Source organism: Chrysochloris asiatica, unplaced genomic scaffold (genome assembly GCF_000296735.1).
Source record: "Chrysochloris asiatica unplaced genomic scaffold, ChrAsi1.0 scaffold00390, whole genome shotgun sequence".
NCBI lineage: Eukaryota > Metazoa > Chordata > Mammalia > Afrosoricida > Chrysochloridae > Chrysochloris > Chrysochloris asiatica.
The window spans coordinates 1,171,203-1,188,353 of NW_006408908.1; the positions used below are offsets into that span (position 1 = coordinate 1,171,203).

Genomic DNA, 17,151 nt, shown 5'->3' on the forward strand with positions numbered 1-17,151 from the left:
GGAGCAGAAAGCCTCATCCTTCTCCCTCGGAACAGCTGGTAGTTTCGAACTGCTGACCTTGCAGCTCGTAGCCCAATTCGTAACCACTACACTACCAGAGCTCCTTCAGGATCTGTAGGGGTAAGATTTTAGGAGAGAAGAGGTACTTAGAGAAGTGGGCTTGAGAAAAAAATGAAAGGATTATAGTAGGCAGTTTCTCAGGCCCACTTTAAGCTGATGGTTATGACTTTAAAACTAGTCATCAAAGTTGATTATTTTTCTCCTGTGGTGTGCTGACACAGAGAGTTGGGTCTAACCAGAAATTGGAAAACTCGAGAGTGATTATCATTAAAGACTGGGATCTGAGCTGGATAATGAAGGGCATAGAATATGAGGCTATTAAGGAACACTAAAGACTGGGATCTGAGCTGGATAATGAAGGGCATAGAATATGAGGCTATTAAGGAACAGTAAAAAGGGAGTGGAATTTTGTCCAGGTAGAGCCAGTGAAGTTCAGATCTTAGATGGAGGGATTGTTTGGAGAAAGCGATGCTGGGAATTGAGATGATATGGAAGGGTTGGAGTTAATTGACAATAGAACGTGTAGGGATGAGAGGAACTCTGGTGGTGAGGGTTAAACATTAGGCTGCTAATAACAAGGTCAATTGTTCAAACTCACTAGCCACTCTGGGAAAAGAGGAGACTTTCTGCTCACCTAAAAATTTGTATATCGCAGAAAAAACATGGAACAATTCCAAATTATATGAAACAGATCCCTGTAGGGTCAATATGAGCTGGAATTGACTAGATGGCAGTGGTTTTGGTTTTTGGTTTTATGGGAATGGGTAATGGAGGTTGAGTGGAAGGCAAAATCATCAGAGGAGAGGAGGTCAAGGAAATGAGCGACCTAGGTATGTAAATATTGAAATTACCAGAAATGGTACTGAATGTTGAAAAGACAGTGAGTTAGGAGCCCAGATCTCCAATGGATCAAGTGAAAATAGTCTTTTTGATTTCATGAGCTTCTTGTTCTTTTTATCTAAATTCATTCTGAACAAAAAGTTGCCAGAAGAGTACCTAGAATTCCCAAATACCTTTCACCAGATTTCCCAAATTGCATTTTATCGTATCTATTTTGTTTTCATTTCTCTCTCTCTCTCTCTCTCTCTCTCTCTCTCTATATATATATATATATATATATACGTTTGTTTACCTGAACCTTTTGAAACACTAATCCAGACATGATGCCTCTTTGTATCCCTAAGTGTTTCAGTAAAATAGACAATTTCTGGCATAACCAAGTAAAACTATCAAAATCTGTAAATGAATAGTGATATAATACTAGATATAGTTTATTGACTTGATTAAGATTTTGCTAATTGTCCCATTGATATTCTTGATAAAAGACTCCCAGATCACGCTTTGTATTCAGTTGTATTCCTGCCCTGTAATCTGGAACAGTTTTTCAGTATGGAAAACCTGATGCCTTCAAGTCGATTCTGACTCAGCGTCCCTATAGGACAGAGAACTGCCCCCAAGGGTTCCCAAGGCTGTACATTTTCACAGAAACAGATGGCCCCATTTCTCTTCTGAGGACCAGCTGCTTGTTTCAGAACACCAAGTGCCCCTGAATTTGACATTGATGTTTCCTTGTGATGAAAGTTCTTCATTTTTTTGGCGTGAATACCACAGCAGCAGTGCCATGTTCTCATGCAACATAGCAGGAGACATGTGATGTCAGTGGGCTCCATTACTGGTGATCATTTGGTTAGGGTGGTGTCTATCAGGTTCTCCTGCTATAAAATTACTGTTTTTCTCTTTCTTATTAAGTATATTGTCGGGAAATATTTACTAATCTTTTTTTCTTTCTCTTTTTCTTTCCAGAGTGGTACTGGGAATGCCTTTTACGACCGTGGTTTTACAGGATACTTGCTGTGGTTTTGTCAATCTTCTCGATAATTGTCGTGTGGTCGGAGTGCACGTTCTTTAGCACTAGTCCTGTCTTGTCCCTCTTTGCCGTCTTCATACAGCTGGCAGAAAAAACATACAATTATATCTATATTGAGGTCAGTTTAGTTACATATTTGTCTTAAGTATCTGGCAGTTCATAGTCGATCCTTAACTGTTATCGCTTTTCTCCATGTTTTGTAGTCATAATGGAAGTAGTGAAGTTAAAAGTGGTATCATTCAGATTCCTAAAAATGAGCTTCACCAAATTACCTAAACTATACAACCTAGGAGCTGTATTTTAGAAGAGATACAAAATAGTGTAAAATTCTCTTCTAGGAATCCCTAGGTCCTCTTTATGCCAGTGAAGCTACATGGCACACAATACTGCCGTGGCGAATCCCCAGGGGCATGGGAAACCAGGCTCACTTCAGGAGGTGGATATGAAATTTACAAGACTAGGATGTTGAGCTGATTCAAATATAGATATTTATTTCATAGTTTCATTAGTTAGATGTCAAAAAAAAACTCTGTTTCTGTGCTTAGAGTTTTCACTCCATAATTTCTTAGCTGGGAATGAGGGATATGCTGTAACAGTGTATGATGTACTAGTTTAAAGTCCACTGATCTTTTTTCTTTTTTTTTTAGATTGCTTGCTTCCTTTCCATCTTCTTTCTAAGTATCTGTGTGTATTCTACTGTGTTCAGGATTCGTGTATTTAACTATTATTATTTGGCTTCACATCACCAGACTGATGCTTACAGCCTTCTTTTCAGTGGCATGTAAGTAGGATCATGCTTTGAAATGAGTAATGTCTCCGTCATATGCCTACTTATAGATCTCTCTTTTATGTCTTGCCATTTATGTGTAATTCCACTAACAGCTGTCTTTCTGTGAGCTATTGATTCATTGGATGGTGCAAATGATAAAGTGCTCAACTAATAACCGATAGATTAGTTCTAACTCACCCAGCTCTGAAAACCCCATCGAGCACTTCTGCTTTGCGCACATGGAGTTGCCCTCAGTTGCAATCAGCTCAACAACAACTAAAAACAACACATCCTTGATTTAAGTATTAAATAATAATTCATTGATTACCAAGTAAATGCTACTTGAAGTTTAAGGTTAAAGTAGACATGCTGAATTAGGAAAGAGACGAAAGACATGGTGATCCTAGATTTACCCACAAGAGGTTCAATAAATAAGTTAGCCAATAATGGGAACAATTGAGAATTTAAGGAGTAACTCAAGGTGGTAGAGACTGTTTTGAGCTTCGGTGGCCTCAAACTCACAAAGCAGCAGACAGTTTTTCCTGAAGGACTGAGTTCAGAGCGATGGCTCCAGTTTGGACGAGGTTGTGCAACTTGTCCTTTTTGTTAAGTCAGTAATATTTGGTATTTATGAAGGTTGGAGTTAGTGAAGATCACAAAGGAATCAAGACCTGAAACATCTCTAAAAAGCATTTTATTGTAAAAAAGCTTATTTCCCCCCTCCCCACAAAAACAATTAGAGACTCATAGGAAGTTGAAACAATAGTACAAAGGGTTCCATATAGCTTTCCCCCAAGTGGGACATCTTGTATGCCTGGTGTGCAGTATCAAAACCAGGAAATTGACAATGACATACTGCTGCTAACTAGACCACAGCCCTTGTTCCGTTTCCACCAGTTTTTAACCTCCATTCATTTGTGTATATGTGTGTGCCTGTGTATAGATTCCTGTAACTGTTAACACAGTCAAGGTACAGAACTACCCCAGTCATCATAAAAGAACTCCCTCATACACTTAAGCACTGAACTGGTAACTGCAAGGTCTGCAGTTCAAGCCCACCAGTTTCACTCCTCAGAAACTCTATTCAGGTTGCTGTGAGACAGAACCAACTTGATGACACTTAACAACAACATTCCCTCACCCCAATTCTCCATTTCTGTAGTTTTTTTAGGATTCTTCTTTATCTGGATCTGGTGCTGTGGGTTAATGTGCTGTACTGCAAAGTTTGAACCTTGAAGTCAACAGTTCAAGCTCACTAGCCACTCCTTGGAAACCCTATACAGGGTCACTATGGGTCAGAACTGACTTGACTGCACTTAACAACAAGAACAACAATTCTTTGTCGCTGCACTTGGCAGATTGACATATTTTTGAACTGCAGATGTTTTATGCACTGAGTAGAATTCACCTTGAGGTTATCACTGTTCTTGTCTTGCTGCTGAGATGGATTGCACAAACTATAGAATTGAAAGGGGAGCATGTGAATGCATTCCACAAATTGTTGGGATACCAAAACCCTTTGGTTCTAGCTCATAGTACAGCAGGGGCAACCATTACCAAAGCAGGCAGCCTGAGAGTGGGATGTTGCTGTGGATGTGTTGATGTCTTTAAAGGGGCTGTAGTTAATAGTATCAGAATGTCTTCCAAGAAAATAATGGCAATTATTCACACTACGAATTCAGAATATAAAATGCAAATAGATAAACTAATGCTGAAATATTCCTAATACATTTTCATGTAATACAAAATACATTTTGCTGCTTGATTTTTTAATATAGATTCTGTTTCAAAATTCTTACTGCAGGTTATTTTGCCGTTTAACTCCTCCTTTATGTCTTAATTTCTTGGGTTTAACGCATATGGATTCATCTATTTCTCATCAGAATACTCAGCCAACTGCTTATACATCTGTAAGTATGGTCAGAAAATTATTCTTTAGATTCACAATCTAATTGAGATGTTGTTATTTTGGAATTCCTTGTAATGCTGGCAGAAAGACTCTATAGCATTATTGAAATTCTTTTTCTTGATAACTAAACTTTTTCTTTGAGGGGGTTTCAAAAAGTTTGTGAGGGAAAAAAAAAAATGGAGTAAGAAGATAATGGAATTTTTCCAAAAACTTTTTGATGTCCCCTTGTATATAAAATTCCTAAAACTAGATAAAAGTACTTTCATCTAGTACTTTTTTTATTCACGTAGACTATCTGCGACATGTAAGTAGACATGACCTAAAAATAATCATTTGTATATTTTTTACTGTTAATGCATATAATTTTTAATAATATATATAAAATAATAATTTATTTATCACAAAAACTTAAAAAGCAAGTTAAAAAAAAGTCTGTATAGTGTTTTGCTTTTACTTTTGAAAAGTCCAAATTTATTTATTTCCTGGCTTATTGACTTTAAGCAAATTTTTTAATGATAAAGAGGAATGCAAAATATAGAATTACACTGATTTAATTTACTTTTTTCTTGTTCTTCAGATTATGGGTTCCATGAAAGTTTTATCCTTTATTGCAGATGGATTCTATATATATTATCCTATGTTGGTGGTAATTCTCTGCATTGCTACTTATTTTAGGTAAAAGACTTAACATTGATTATTCTTCCCTAATCTGGGGATATCGGTTCTCCTTAAAGCTCTTAAATATTTACTGGTTGGGTTTTCATTGTAATTTGTTTTCTTGTGGCTATGGTGGAGCTGGGAATAATCTGAAGGGATTGCTTGAGTTACCAGGTCAGGTTCTTCTGAGACCATTTTAAGGGAAAGAGAGCCTATTTAGACAACAAAGTGTTGGGATTAATTCAACAATGGTAGCTCTAAGTCCTAGTTTTGATACTGACAGTCAGTGAAGCCTGTAAAGTAAGTACCCCATGCACAGCTACTATCTAATAATACAAAATTGTCTTAGGGCTTTCCGACAAGTATTTCTAGGTTTTAGGTATTTCATACCACAGCCAGCACAAAGGGTTACCCACCCACTGCCATTGAATCAATTCCAACTCATAGCAACTCTATAAGACAGAGTAGAGCTGCTCCCTAGGGTTTCCAAGGCTGTAAATCTTGATGGAATTGTAACCAGGCATTGCATGTAGAGCTGAGAGATAATTTATTCCTACTTTTGAAACGTAAGTGGCCTACTATTTTTATTGGTATAAGAAAAAGTTTAGAATTTTAGCAAGGATAAAACTCAGAATGACCTACAGGATAAGTGTACTTGTCTCCTAGCACCCTGTCTTTCCTACTTGTCCTTGTCAGATGTGCACTATGTGGGTCTCTTCACTATTTAAGTGCTCTGTGAAAACCCATTGCCTTTGAGTTGAATCTGACTCCTAGAGACCTTATAGGACAGAGTAGAACTGCCCCACAGGGTTTCCAAGGCTGTGATTTTTACTGAAGCAAATCACACATCTTTCTCTCACAGAGCAACTGGTAGGTTTGAACTGCCAAACTTTAGCAGTCAACACATCAAAAATACTATTTTTTTCAAAGCAAGTCATTAATGTTACCTTTAATCAGCTTGCTTTTCCAACTAAAATTTAAGTCTCATGCATCTGCCTTTCATTTAAATCTTTCAGTACAATTACACCTTGTTGTTGTTGTTAGGGGTGGCATTGAGTTGGTTGTCACTCATTGCAACCCCATGAAGAACAGAATGAAACACTGTCCACTCCTGTGCCAGTCTCACAATCATTCCTGTGTTTGAGTCCACTGTTGTAGCTCCTGTTTCAGTCTGTCTCATTCAGGGGCTTCCTTGAGAGTCTTTCTCTTTTTCACTACTCTTTACTTTAGCAAGCATGAAGTTCTTCTCTAGGTCCCTCCTGATAATATGTCCAAAGTAAATGAGATGAAGTCTCACCACCCTTGCTTCCAAGGAGTATTCTGGCTGTACATCTTCCGACACAGATTTATTTGTTCTCTGGCAGTCCACAGCACATTCACTACTCATCTCCTACACTATAATTCAAAGGCATCAGTTATTCTTTGGTCTTCTTTATTCTTTGTCCAGCTTTCACATGCATACGAGGCGATTGAAAATGCCCTGACTTGGATCAGAAGCATCTTAGTCTTTAAAGTAGCATCTTTGCTTTTTAGCACTTTAAAGAGGTTTTTTTTGCAGCATATTTGCCCAATGTAATACGTTCTTTCATATCATGGGTGCTGATTGTAGATCCAAGTAAAATGAAATCTTTGACAACTTCAGTCTGTTCTTCATTTATTGCAATGTTGGTTACTTGCTCAGTTATGAGGATTTATGTTGAGGTAAAACCTGCATTGAAGATGGTAGTCTTTGATCTTCACCAGTAAGTGCTTCAAGTCCTTTTTGCTTTCAGCAAGCAAGTTGTATCATCTGCACATTGAAGGTTGTTATGAATGCAACAGCCTCCGATTCTGATGTTGCATTCTTCGTATAGTCCAGTTTCTCAGATGTTTTGCTCAAGATACAGATAGAGTAAGTATGCTGAGAGGATACATCCCTAATGCACACCTTTCCTGCAATACCATAAACTTTAAGTAGCACCATGGGACCCGTATGAAGTTCCACTAGTGATGTTGGAAGTACTCCTGAGAGACAGAAAAAAGCCATAACATTACAGGAAGTTGAATTGCTTGATATGTACCATAAATTGAAGTCTGCAGCTGCAGTTGCCTGTCATTTCAAGATAAATGAATCTGACATAAGGACCGTTGTAAAAAGGAAATTTATGAAGCTGTCACTGCAGCTGTGTCAGCAGGCAGGAAAACCTTACAATTTTGTGAAATAACCTTTTTATCTAATTTTGAGAATGTGGTTTTTATGTTGGTACAGTATATAATGTAATATACAAAATATTGTTAGTTGACAATGTATGTTATTGGGAAGGCCTCCAGTCAACAGCAGGGTATTAGTTAAGTCTAAAGCCCCTAATGCCTACATTTTTCAAGAGTTTGTAATGTGTGTCTTCTCATGTTACGAGTCTGGCAGCAGGATAAGCATCTCTTCTTATTAGACTGCAGGTTAAGTGATAATAGCATGTTTTGTCAACTATGAAATCTTTATAGGGATTATTTTACCCCAAAGGAAAAGTTTTAAACTTAAAAGTTATCATTAAAAGTGTCATTCTAGAGTTAGTTATGATGAATTTTGAGTGCCATTTTGCCTTTAAGGAAAAATAAAGTCCAGTCCATATTCCTGAATTTTCAAATTATCCTTTTTAAAAAAAAAAGTTTTATTGTGATTTAAGTAAAAGTGTTACAGAGCACATTGTGTTCCATTCAGCAATTACTACACATTTTGTTTTGTGACACTGATTATAGTCCCCACAAGGAAGCACTCTTTATACTTCCTTCTGTGTTTGCTTGTTTACATTTTTCCTTCTTTCTTATATATTCCTGCTTTCAGAGCTTGATTCCTGGGCAAATGTTGCCTTTTTGATCGTGTTCTAAGGAGTCTGAACCACCCTGGTGTTATTATTCGCCTTATAGATCTGTCTCTTGGGTAACTGAAAGGTGAACCGTGGAAATAAGTTCAGTTCCAGGCCTGAAGATTGACTAAGGTCCATACTGTCCTGGTTTCTACCAGTCTCTGTAAGACCAGTAAGCCTGGTCTTTTTTTAGCCTTTTGAGTTTTGCTCTACAGTCTTTTTCCATTCTATCCACGTCCTTCTATCATTTCCCTTTTAGAGTGGTCTGTAGTATAAGCTGGACCCCATCTAGTTCTCCTAGTCTCAGGTTAATGGAGGCTGATTGATGTTCATTGTGTTCTGTTAAGCCTTTGGACTCATTGTTTCCATCCATCTTTGATTTTCTTCACTCTTCTTTCCTCCAGACAGAGACCACTAGTTGTACCTTAGATGGCTACTTATGAGCTTTTAAGACCTAAGGCACTACTCACCTAAGTAGGCTATAGAACAGTGTCTTTGTGGACTATGCTGTGCCAGTTGACTTTAATGTCCCTTGAAACTGTGGCCCAGCAACTTATTCCCTCAAGGTGTTTGGCTTTGGCTAGGGGCTTTACACCATAAATTTGCTCTGTGTTTGCTCTATTATCTACATGGATAGATTTACAGAACATATAAGCACATCTGTAGAAATACTATCTACCAAACTTACATATGGTCATGAGTATAGTTCCTTTCACCTACTGACACTTGTAGATTAATGCTAGTTATTACTGATGCTACAGGTTGTGTATATATTAGTATTTACCTTTGAACACCTCTCTGTGTCTTCCTTTTCATTAGTGAAATTGTACTTTCATATTAACTTGTGAAATAGATTTTCTCTACAAATATGAAGCAAAATTTTACTGGCATTTCATTGTTAGGTTGATTTTATAGGTTCATATTCATTTAAAATGCTAAATCAATTTAACTAATTCCTATATGAGTTGGAACCGACTCCACTGCACATAACAACAACAACATACTATTAGGTGGAGTTCTGTCATGGTACTGCGGGTTAATGCACTGCACTGCAAGTTCGCGCTACATTGTAAGGTTCAAGCTCACCAGCCACTCCTTGGAAACCCTATACAGTGGTTCAAGGTCACCAACCACTCCTTGGAAACCCTATACAGGGTTGCTATGGGTCAGAACTGACTTGATGGCAGTTAGCAATACTATTGGCAACACCAGTGTTTTTATTGTTACGTGCAGTTGATTCAGCTCAACTTATAGTCACCCTATACACAACAGAATGAAATACTGCACCATCCTGTGCCATCCCAACAAATTGTTAAACTTGAGCCCGTTGCATTTCCATCTTGCTAGAGGTCTTCTTTTTTGCTGACCTTCCACTTTACCAAGCATAATGTCCTTCTCCAGGGACTGGTCTCTCCTGATAATATGTCCAAAGTATGAGAGATGAAGTTTGTTCATCCTGGCTTCTAAGGAGAATTCTGGCTGTACTTCCAAACACCCTTGACTTGCAATATTGAAGGATTCTGTGGGCTTGAATTTTTTTCTTTCAGCTTGAGAAATGCTGAGCGTGTTATTCCCTTTTGATTTTCTGACTCCAGGTCTTTGCACACTTCATTATAATACTGGAGTTTGTCTTCTCAAGCTGCCTTTTTGAAATGTTCTGTTCAGCTCTTGTACTTTCTTATTTCTCTTTCTTAATTGCTTAAGCATCTCCGTGTGCTGGAGAACAAATTTCAGAATGACATCCATTTTGGTCTTTTCTTTCCTTTCTTCCTTTTTCATGACCTTTAGCTTTCTTCCTTTATGATATTCTGGCCGTTGGTCATTAGTGTCTAATGCATCAAGCCTGTTCTTGACATGGTCTCTAAATCAGGTGGGTATGTTTAAGGTCATACTTTGAATCTCGAGAACTTGTTTTAATTTTCTTCAACCTGAACTTGGATTCCAGCAATTGAAGGTCTGTTTCACAGTTAGCCCTTGGCCTTGTATTGGTTGATGATAATGAGCTTTTCCATTGTCTCTTCCCACAGATGTAGTCAGTTTGATTCCTATATATTCCATCTGTATAATGAGGTGAGATCCATCCATAATCACCTTTTATGTTGTTTAAAGAAAGTATTTGCAATGAAAAAGTAATTAATCTTGCTAAATTCTAGTATTTCTATCACTAAGGCTGTATTTTCCAACTCCTGGCCCTTTCTCTTTGCTTCCATTCTAATCACTAGTAATTGTCAGTACATCTTGATTGCATGTTTGATCATTAGTTGATTCCAGCTAAAGAAGTTGGTAGAATTCTTCAATTTGATTATTACTGGCTTCAGTGGTTGGTACACAAATTTGAATAATATTGGTATTAACTGTAATTGTAGGTGTATGGATATTATTCTAGCAGAGACAGTGTTGTATTTCAAGACAGATCTTGAAGTGTTCTTTCTTATGATGTTGTTAAGTGCCGTCGAGTCGGTTCCGACCCATAGCGACCCTGAACAGGGTTTCCAAGGCTGTAAATCTTTACGGGAACAGAAAGCCTCATCTTTCTCCCATGGAGCAGCTGGTAGTTTCGAACTGCTGACCTTGTGGTTCGCAGCCCGATTCATAACCACTACGCTACCAGAGCTCATGCTACATTATTCATCTTAAATTTGTCATTCCTGGAATAGTAAACCATGTGATTGTCAAACTCAAACTGGCTAATACCTGTCCATTTCAGTTAATGCTTAGGATATTAATCTTTATGTGTTCCATTTCATTTTGACAATTTACAATTTACTAGATTAATACTTTGTACATTCCATGTTCCAATTAATAATGGATATTTACAGCTGTTTCTCCTTATTTTGAGTTGTGCCCTGTCAGCAAATGAAAGTCCCCAAAGCTATACTCTGTTTACATCATCCATGGTCAACTCAACTTTGAGGAGACAACTCTTCCCCAGCCATGTTTTAAGTGTCTTCCAACCTGAGGATCTCAGCTTCTGGCATTATATCTGACAATATTCTGGTGCTATTTATAATGTTTTTGTTTATCAGCACTATATCTGCCAATTTTCCATTGCTATTTATAATAGGGAGCTCTGGTAGCGTAGTGGTTACCAATAGGGCTGCAAACCGCAAGGTCAGCGGTTCGAAACTACCAATTGTTCCATGGGAGAAAGATGAGGCTTTCTGCTCCTGTAAAGATTTACAGCCTCAGAAACCCTGTACAGGGTCGCTATGAGTCGGAACTGACTCCACAGCACATAGCCACCACCACCACTACCATTTATAATAGAGCCTCACCCAGAGCTAATATACAAATTTGCCTACCTTGAAAACATAAGACTGTTTGGTAACACTTTAGACCAAGCTAAGATCTCCCCAGAGACAGTGATCTAGTTCTAGGCTTATAGTGGTGTGTAGTATTCCCCCCAGGATATGAAAGTCGTAAGAGACTGTTTCAAATAAAAAAATATACAAGACTTTCTTCCTGAAAAGACTCATTTTCTGTAGTAGTGATTCATATAAGACATTTCTTTCACATTAAAACAAACACATTATTATGAACCCTTCTAGATCCTTGTACATTTTGATGTTTGTAAGACGGAAGGCCTCCACTTTCTTTTAATTGCCCTCTTATTTCCCTACCTCCCAACACACAGTCATTTACTTTCTCACTTTCTCTTTCTCTGCATATGTATGTACGTGTTCAGGTTTCCTGTCACGAGAAATATATCAATGAGAATGTTTGAAAACTAATGTAATAAAAAGACCTGGTCTTTGCTTCATCTTGGTTTTAAATTCTAACTCTATACATCACTGAATGGCAGTTAGCAAAGTATTTTACATTTTGGGCTTCTGCCTCCTTATCTGTAAAGTGACATTTATCTCCTAGAGTTGTAGTAAGAATGAAATACGAGAGTATCGATAAGTTAGCTAACACATATAATCCTGTATACCAATTCTTTCTAGTCTATGTTTTCAGAGTGTATCATTTTTGCAGACTTGACTAGTTCTCAGAAAACAAAGAATAAAGAAACCATGGTGAAGACAAATTTCCATGAAATGTTCTAACTAGAATATTTTATAGTTGTAAATTTTGGTTGTATATGTCTATTTCCACTTAAAACTGATATTTGAATATAAGAAAGGAATAAATTGGGAATGCAAGATCAGTTTGAACCTCAAGGTTGTCAGTTCAAACCCACCAGCAGCGCCTTGGAAACCCTATACAGGACATTATGAGTTGAAACCGACTCAATAGCACTTAATGACACAACAATATTATATCCGTTTAGCATCCTTGTATAATGATTTTCTGAAGGTATGCTAATGGCTTAATTTAATGTGCTTCCATAGGAAATCTAAGTATAGTGATATCTACAGTCAGTAGATCATTAGTTATAAGTTTCTTGGAAATGAAAATAAGTACTTTTGAATAACGACAGAAACTTAGGCCTTTTGGGGAATAATAATACTAAAGTTTGCTTAAGCATTTTCTGTGTGAGCTAACAGCTGTCTTTTTTTAAATCCATTGCTATTAGCTTGGGAACCCGTTGTTTGAATCTGCTTGGTTTCCAGCAGTTTATGGGAGATAATGATATGACATCTGACTTAGTTGATGAAGGAAAAGAATTAATCAGACGAGGTAAGATTTATCTTTTAAAATAAATGAAGGGATGATGCTGAATCAGAATGTAAAATTAATGTTTATTAAAATTTTAAATAGTTTTTCATCTAAAGAAATTATAAATTAATGTAGTTTTGTTAGCTAAATATTCACATAACAGCTTTCTTAGCAAAAGTAATTAGAAAACAACAATCTTTTCATCTGTCTGTAAGAAATTCTGCATCAACTTATTAGTATGTCTACCACTTTGTCTGGTCTTAGAGTCATTTTCATGTTTGCCTTAAAATGTATTTGCCAAGTTCTATACAGATGTTGTTGTTGTGCCCTAACTTTGCAGCCCAGTGCCCTAACCCACAGCGCCACACAAAAACTCACTAATTTAAGGAACATCAGTATAGTGTTATGTAAGCAATCATTCAAGTCAAAGCTGTTTTCTTAGAATGTGATGATTGTTAACAGTCTCTTAGAATACATGCCACCCAATTAGATTCTAATTTCAGAATTGAGTGTATTAAATTTGCTTATATTCGAGTGATGGTAAAGTAAAAAAAAAAAAACAAACATAAAATAAGAAAAACAAAACATAAATTAAATTTTGGGACAATGGTTCTTTGTCATTATCCCTTCCTGGATATGAGACCTTTGTATGATCACTGTTGTTATTGTAGTTGTATGCCATCAAGTTGGTTCTGAGTCTTAGCGATGCTATATAGGAGTTTCAGGATCTGATAGTGGGTTTGAACTGCTGACCTTGAAGTTCCTCCATTGCTTATCCTACAGTGCCACACCAGCACTCAACAGTATGATCTTTAGTTGCATGTAAACCGAAAAATATATTATTATTTTTGTTTAGTGCTGTCAAGTCGGTTCTGACCCATAGTGACCCTGCATAGGGTTTCCAAGGAGTGGCTGGTGAGCTTGAACTGCCAACCTTGCAGTTCAAACGACTTTGCAGTCCATTGCATTAACCCACAGCACCGCAGCAGGACTCCAAAAAGTATATTACAGCTCTAATAGAATAGAGCTAGAGTAGGTTTGGCTTTCATAGTAATAAGATGTCTGGTCGATGTAATAGTTCTACTGCTTTTTTACTAATTAGACCTCATGTGTTATCATATCCAGTCCTGTGTAAGATCCTCAGGAGTAAGACTGACAAATCAGGAAGTACTTAGAGGAAAACAGCCAGAATCATGAGTCTTTAGAACCTACCTGAAGTCCTGGTGTGGCGCTGTTGTAGGATAAACACTGGACCACAACGTCAGTTTGAACTATGTCAGTTCAAACTTACTAGCCACTCCTTGGATATCCTATAAAGGGTCGCTGAGTCAGAACTGACTCAACAGCACTTAACAACAACAACAACAACAACCTATCTGTCGAAAGGGTGTGGGGGCCATGTCTGACTTTCTCTAACTTCACAAGGGGAAAGGAGAATCAAACTCAGTATCAACTCAAGGCCAGTTCCTCTGAGGCAGAGATCAGACATGCCTCCAGCTCGTCCCTCCTTAACCAATTCTGACTCTAACTGTCTTTCCCACAGCAGTCTTTCTCTGCTGGGTTTGATAATCCATTGTTGTGGCAACACAGAACTCACAGACAATAAAAAATTGTAGGGTTTATTATTGTAACTGTTAACAGGTTACAGTTAATGATCAGAAATGCTCAAGATATAGTTCTTCAGATCCGGCATGCCTCTCTCTGGTCCTCGGTCTCTTGACCACATGGTCCCTAAGCCTTTACCCTTTTTGGGCAATATTGCAAAACTTCTTTAGCATATTACTACACCATAAGCCTCAGCCCGAGTGCACTCAGCAATAGCTTGGTGGATCAACAAGCCTTGATGATCAGTGCATGGAGGTAACCCACTCCATAAGCCAGCCTCCTACCTAAAATCACTCAGCTTTCTCTCTCTGTGGACTAAAAAGGCCACCTCTACGCTCTGTCCCGTGACTTGGTTTTAATATTGTTCTGGTGCTCCTCTTTGTCTCCTGGATTGAGGAGGTTCACATCGCAGGGATCTCAGCATCCAAAGCATGTACTCCAGTCCTGGCTCTTCTTTCTTGATGCTAGTTGTTGTTGTTAGGTGCCATCGAGTCGGCATCGACTCATAGCGACCTTATGCACAGCAGAACGAAACAATGTCCGATCCTGGGCCAACCTCACTACTGTTGCCACACTTGAGTCCATCGATGCTGCCACTTGGCCAATCCATCTCCCGCTGCGGGTCTTCCTCTTTTTCTCTGACCCTTCATCTTACCAAGCATGATATCCTTCTCCAGCAACTGTTCCCTCCGGACAATATGTCCAAAGTATGAGAGACGAAACTTAGCCATCCTGGCCTCAAAGGAGCACTGTGGCTGCACTTCTTCTAAAACAGATCTGTTGGTTCTTTTGGCAGTCCATGGCACTTTTAGTATTCTCCTTCAACACCACAATTCAAAGGCATTGATTCTTCTACAGTCTTCCTTATTCATTGTCCAGCTTTCACATTCATATGAGGCTATTGAAAATACCATGGCTTGGGTCAGGCGCACCTTCGTCCTCAAGCTGACATCTCTGCTCTTCAACACTTTAAAAAGTTCCTATGCAGCAGATTTGCCTAATGCAATATGTCGTCTGATCTCTTGACTGCTGCTTCCATGAGTGTTGATACTTAGATCTCCCCAATTCTGCATTAATCCTGTTAACAGTCCCCCACAACTGAGTCATAATTCAGCATCTTCCCCCACCTTTTCTTACCCAGACCCATCAGGAAAAGAGGTAGTACGCCCAGTATGCATGATCCCACGCATTCATTTGGTGGGAGTTACAGAGACTATGACTAGAAGAACCATATCAAGTCAATCACTGCCCCACACTATCCTATGAATAAAACCATTGAAGGAGCAGAATCTATAGTCCAAAGATAATAATAACCAAGGAAAAGACCCTTAGGTAGAAAGAAGAAAGGTGTGAACTTAATTGAGAAGTAAGAGCTGAAGAAAAACACAGACATTACAGAGAAACAAACTTCAGGTCACCGTGATAAAGAGCTTTTCACTTCACTGAAGTTCTTTAGGCAGAGATTAGAGGGCTATCGCCCAAAAAAATGGAGAAATTACTCCCAAATTGAGTCCTTTCCAACAATAATCTATTATATGTGACTTTATAGTAATTTGATAATTGGTCGTAGCATGATACATTAACTTCAGTTCTTATACCTCTAACTAAACCATATTGTACCAAATTTGAGACTGTTTTTCTGTCTTTAGAGAAGAGAAAAAGGCAAAGGCAAGAAGAAGGTGAAAACCGGAGAAGAGTAAGTACAATACTTACTGGTCTACTAAAGACTGTTGTCAAATATCATAAAAATCAGACCATAAGGTCAGTTTGAACGGCCAGCCGCTCCATGGAAACTCTACTTAGGGTCACTATTAGTCAGAACTGACAATGGCACTTAACAACAACAACTCAGACCTCGTAATTTCTCTGTGATCTAGTGAGAGCATCAAAAAGACAGTCATGATATTTCAGGATGATATTTGCAGTCACAGGAAAGTGAATTAGGGGACTTTTTTTAGGTTCTGAGGGTTCAATGAGAAGAATCTCAGTTAATATGTAGTTTTACTGCAGTTCAGAATATTTACAATGGAATGAGTCATAGTATCAATTATGTTTATATACAATTTTAAGTGTCACAGAAAATAAATTTTCAGGTCTCTTTCTGAATTCTCATAACTTATGCATTGTCAAATTAAGCTTGATGTAGTTGTAATATGGTTTTGACATTTTGAATAAAACAAAACCAAAACTGAATAATTTACCAGAGTCATTCATAGCAAGGAAAATGTCTATACGTATCTTCATCTGTAAAAGTTAAGTGTTGATAGTAAAGTGTCGTCAAGTCAGTTCTGATTCATAGCAGCCCTGTACGTAAATTCTGAGGAGCAGCTGGTGGATTTGAACCACTAACCTTATAGTTAGCAGTCAAGTGCTTATTCTGTAGCACCACACCAGGACTCCAAAGCTAAGTGTTGCCGTTGTTGTTAAGTGCCGTCAAGTTGGTTCCGACTCATAGCAACCCTGTATAGGGTTTCCAAGGAGCAGCTGGTGAGTTTGTACCAGCAACCTTACAGTTCATACTGACCTTGGTGTCCAGTGCTTATCCTGTAGCACCTCACCAGGACTTCCAGTTAAGGGTAGGGACTATTCAAATCATGTAAAGATAAAAGAAATTACTTATATTTAAAGGCACTATGCTACAGAGCCACTAAAAGTCTGAATTAACTCAATGGCAGTGGGCTTGTGCTAATTTTCAGGAGCCCTGCTGGCACACTGCATTAAGTGCTGAGTTGTAACCAGAAAGGTTGATCATTCAAACCCACCAGCTGTTCTGTGGGAGAAAGATGAGGCTATCTACTCCCATAAATATTTAAAGTCTTGGAAACCTAAAGAGGGCAGTGGG

At 38.1% G+C, this 17,151-nt stretch overlaps 1 protein-coding gene across 1 annotated transcript in view; it reads left to right on the top strand.

Moving 5' to 3' along the window:
- LMBRD2 (LMBR1 domain containing 2) overlaps nucleotides 1-17,151 on the top strand; it is a 75,162-nt gene that overhangs the window by 34,222 nt on the left and 23,789 nt on the right. Inside the window, exons 9-14 of the mRNA XM_006876553.1 lie at nucleotides 1,864-2,045; nucleotides 2,575-2,708; nucleotides 4,501-4,606; nucleotides 5,183-5,280; nucleotides 12,622-12,725; nucleotides 15,959-16,005. Coding sequence (XP_006876615.1) covers nucleotides 1,864-2,045; nucleotides 2,575-2,708; nucleotides 4,501-4,606; nucleotides 5,183-5,280; nucleotides 12,622-12,725; nucleotides 15,959-16,005 — 671 coding nt within the window. The remainder of the gene's footprint in view (nucleotides 1-1,863; nucleotides 2,046-2,574; nucleotides 2,709-4,500; nucleotides 4,607-5,182; nucleotides 5,281-12,621; nucleotides 12,726-15,958; nucleotides 16,006-17,151) is intronic.